Source organism: Pundamilia nyererei, unplaced genomic scaffold (assembly GCF_000239375.1).
Source record: "Pundamilia nyererei isolate P.nyererei 1_Seehausen unplaced genomic scaffold, PunNye1.0 scaffold00031, whole genome shotgun sequence".
In the NCBI taxonomy this organism is placed as follows: domain Eukaryota; kingdom Metazoa; phylum Chordata; class Actinopteri; order Cichliformes; family Cichlidae; genus Pundamilia; species Pundamilia nyererei.
Window position 1 is genome coordinate 4,253,568 of NW_005187432.1, and position 4,555 is coordinate 4,258,122.

General features: G+C 40.6%; 1 protein-coding gene across 1 annotated transcript in view; it reads left to right on the forward strand.

Moving 5' to 3' along the window:
- The window catches only part of prkci (protein kinase C, iota), a 46,155-nt gene that overhangs the window by 21,919 nt on the left and 19,681 nt on the right, over positions 1–4,555 (forward strand). The window contains exons 8-10 of the mRNA XM_005729138.1: positions 25–80; positions 1,028–1,204; positions 2,944–3,041. Of these exons, the coding sequence (XP_005729195.1) occupies positions 25–80; positions 1,028–1,204; positions 2,944–3,041 (331 nt within the window). The remainder of the gene's footprint in view (positions 1–24; positions 81–1,027; positions 1,205–2,943; positions 3,042–4,555) is intronic.

Below are 4,555 nucleotides of genomic sequence, written 5' to 3' on the forward strand. Positions count from 1 at the left end.
CCCCCCCCCCCCTCTCTTTTGCAGGCCCTCAGAATAAAGACTCCAGAGAAAGTTTGACTTACGATGGAGAAGAAAAAGAGGTGAGAGAGAAATCTTTTCAAACGCTCTTGATACGTGACTCATAATCTGTCAAACCTGTCACGCTGACTAGATGGATATATGTATATTTAGAAATTGGTGCTGTTTGGGTGAGAGGGAGAAAGATCATCTGTAATTGGAAGCAGGTTTTCATCTGTGAGGATTTGGGCGATCCTTCTTTCACCTGCTGTGCATGCTGGATGCAGAGAGCGTGGAGACGTAGGCACCCGTGTAGTGGTGTTGGTATTGATTTCCTTTGGTAGAGCTAATAAAGTAACCTTTTATCACAGCTCTTAACACCAGAGGCTGATTAATGGCCAGGGATGCAGTTTGGAGGTTGGTAGGGAGGATTGTTGGATGAGGCAGGAGAGCTGGAAATGGATAAAGACTGAATTGAGTTGGACGCCGATAGACTGAGATAAAAGAGGGCAGGTCGAATGATGTTATCTTCAGCTCCATGTGTGACTCTGGGGATGGGGTTGTCACGTGAATGGATGTTAGATAGATAGGTAGTCGAAACGGTTCACTACAGGATAGATTACAAGAGAGCAGAGAAGGCGGGCGAGGAAACGGTGAAGGTGGGAGTCATGTTTACAGAGAAGGAGGACTATAATACAGCCAGGGCCTGATCTAATGGTAGCAGCATGATGGTATTAAATCGAGACAAGAAAGTCATTACTAAGATTTATTGCCTAAAAGTGGTGCTGGGAGCTTTTTTAATATCATTTACAAAATCACCCAAAGGAAATCACACTCGTGCTCAAACCAACTCATCAGCTCTGTCAATAGTTCAGTGGAAAAAAATTATCTTGAGAAAGTCAGAGCCAAAACGATGCGTGATTAATCGGCTCAGAGTTGAATTCATTATGTTTTTGCTACGATAGTATTTTGTGCTCGGCCCCATCACTGGGGTTCCTTACCTTTTTATTTTTTATATTGCACCTCGTAGGCACGGAGTAGCAGAGACACAGGGAAATCGACTTCCAGTCTGGGCCTGGCCGACTTTGACCTGCTGCGGGTGATCGGCAGAGGTAGCTACGCCAAGGTGCTGCTGGTACAGCTGAAAAAGACTGAGCGCATCTATGCCATGAAGGTCGTCAAGAAGGAGCTGGTCAACGATGACGAGGTAAATCAGAAGAGGTGTAAAGACTGCTGATGCCTGACATGCTTACCAGACATATAAAATCACCTTTAATAAAGGAAAAGAAAGAAATCAAAGAAATCTGGATGAAATCTGATGAAATTTTTGTACTTGTGTATCAAGGGCGATCTATTATATTCTTTTTAAGATCCATATTTTTATTCTTTGGAGTCGCTAGAATAGCTTTGTATGATTCAGTTCAAAATATTTGGTTTATGCTATACGAGACTCCCTCAGATCATCCTTTGTCTCAAATTAACAGAACTGTACCGTAAATATGAGAAAAGGTGGGCAGAGTAAAATGGAGATGGCCCGTCAGAATCTAGTAATAGATCCATGTCCTGATCTAGACCGCAATCCACCTGTTGGTGAACTAGGATTTAGAGCATCTGAAGCCTGAGCTTTTGGCTCACACGATCTACTTACACATATGGTGAGCATGAGTTCATAATAAAGGCTTCTTAAAGTGTGTGGTTTCCACCAAAATGGGTGATTTTTGTTGTCCTACGCAGTGGTTTGAAACACATTTTTACACAACATCATGGAAAATGATTATTTGAACCAGTGTTTTTGCTCCTTTCTGTGTAGGCGTATGTAAAGAGGAGGCAGTAAGGCCGTTTTAACAGCTGCCGCTAATGATCTTTTGTTTTAGTTGCTCATTATTTTTTGTCTTTGGTTAACTGTTTACACAGTAAAATGTTTGAAAAACAAGAAATTGACAGCAAAGTTTCTTAATTTACTAAAGTGGGACCTTCAGTTTGTTTGTTTTGACTGTTCAGAAGTCCAAGATCCAGAGTGTTTCAGTTTTTAATGCTCACATGGAAGGATTTTCAAGCACAAAGTGGCTTTTTGTTCTTAATGGCCTTGAATGCCAGTAATTATCGAAATAGGTGCAATTATTTTCAGTCAAAACATCATTAATAATTGACTAATCACTTGAGATTTTAATGTTCTCTTACTGACTCTTTAATAGATAATCAACTGACTCGATATTTTACTGTTTTTGATTTATTCAGACCAGCAAACTCCAGAGGTCTAAAGCTGTATATCTGCGAGGATGGTGCCACTGTCACTAAAGTCCATACAGTGTGACAAGACGCCAGGACTCGCTCTGTGAGGTTAATTAATAATTAAGCAATCAGTCTCCTGTCAGTCTAATTAATATGACTAGAACAATCAATGGGAGCTGTTATTGCTAACACGCTGATTGGTGTCATGTGATCCAGCATCGCTCTTATGTATCCCTTAATACTCAGAGTTAGAAAGACTGGCGGCTTCGAAGAGATCTGTCAGCCTAAGAACGTGCAGATAAACCATCACGTCATGGAAAATTGATCTCCGTGAACACATGTAGCAGCACAGCCGGTGGCAGCGGGAGTAGTTAGACTTGATTAGGCGCACTTAGCGTGATTGACAGATTGACAAGTGCTTCTCGATCAATGGCAAAGTGATGTGCCGTCCCTGCCCTGTCAGCGTGAGCAGCATCCGTGTCCAGACATATTATCATCCAGCTACCGATAGAGGCCAGCCCCCGCTTCTACTGGCTCAGCCGTTTACCCCCACCGCTGTCCACCTTACACACAAGTAACTCTCAGGGATTACTCGCTTTGTAGGATGGTCGATGGAGCCCTGTGCTTATTCAGCTTTTAGTTAGCTCAAGGGCACTATGTCACAAACATCCCTTGATTGACATTTGGGTGTTTCTTTGTGTGTTTTTGTTCCAGGACATCGACTGGGTTCAAACAGAAAAGCATGTCTTCGAGCAGGCCTCTAATCATCCCTTCCTGGTCGGCCTTCACTCCTGTTTCCAGACAGAAAGCAGGTGAGCTTTGCTATTGCACGAGTCGTGATTATTATTAATATAATTATTTATTTATTTCACTAGGCTTTGGAAAAATCCTCTGTATATAAGAGCTACACCAATTTACAGGTCTAAGGAGGGACTGCTGCCTGAATCAGGTTATTCTGGTCATTTATTCAGATTTTTAAGTTACAGTTTTTCTTTCTTCTGATTATCAAACAAAGTGATTGAGAAAGCAGTCAGTGGGATATAAATCCAGAGCATACCATGCCTTAAATTTTACCGTCCCAAATGAAATGAATCTAAAGACACAGATTTCTTGCTACAGTTACATATTTCTAAATTTTCTAAATAAAGCTTCACAAATGCATTGCATGGCTTCTCGCAGAATTGTACTGTGCTTGTGGCAGTATTGGAGTCAGGGTGCAAAAAGAGGGACACCACACTTTCTTAAATACATTAATAAATATCAATAAATATCCCCATAAGAGTTGGACAATCAGCTGTCTTTCAACTGAGTCCCTCATCATCACGACAAACATGGTGAACCAGCCATAATGGACGGCTGCAGGTTCTAGTTTTCTGCAGGACTTCTGTCACCAGCAGTATTACACCACGATGGCGTTAGAATTTCTGAAGATTAGGCTTTTTGGGGATTGGTATGAACATAACCTGATCAATTTAGGGATGCACAAGAGGGAAGGGCTGGGGCTACCTGGTTGGCTGAAGGGGATTGTTCACTAGTAAATAATTTGCACCCTTGTTAATACACCTGGACAACACTCACCCTAGAAAAGTAAAGTTACAGTCAGTGAGTAACTATGTTGGAGTAAATACATAAATGCATCCCTGTGCCTGCATACGTTTCCTCCTGCAGCCCAAAGACAAGCATGTTAGGTGAACTGGTGATTCTACAGTGGCTGCAGGATGTGAGCTAGCTCAAAGTGCTGTGTGAATGAGTGATTGGTCCTGGGGTTCAAGACTTGGCTTGTCTTCTACAAGTATAAAGTTGGTGGTTCCTACTAGAGATGGCACGATACCACTTTTTTATGTCCGATACCGATACCATAAATTGGGATATCTGACTATACCGATATGAATCCATTATAGTGTTTTGTTTTAATCAATAAAACTGTTTTTTTAATATCTTGCTGCATTTTGTATAAGTTCATACTCAAGTTTTAAAAAAACAAAAACACTAAAGCTATTCTGTTATACCTGTATGTAAAAAATACACTGCACCCAAAATATTTCATAATTCAGCAATACTGATCAATCTAAAAAACTTAAACCTACTCCATCCTCCTTATTTTGGTATTTTAAAAAGTACTTAGCGTAAATACTAAGCAACCTAACTAATAGGGTTCCAACTCCCAGCAACCAAAAAAAAAAAAAAAGGAAACCACCCCTCACGCTCCACCTTATGATGCTTAATCGATGTAATCAACCTTAATTTGATGCAATGTGGAAAAAAATGCACAGAAATAAATTATTTTTCAAGAAATATTAAATGGATTCAACATCTTTCTTCAACA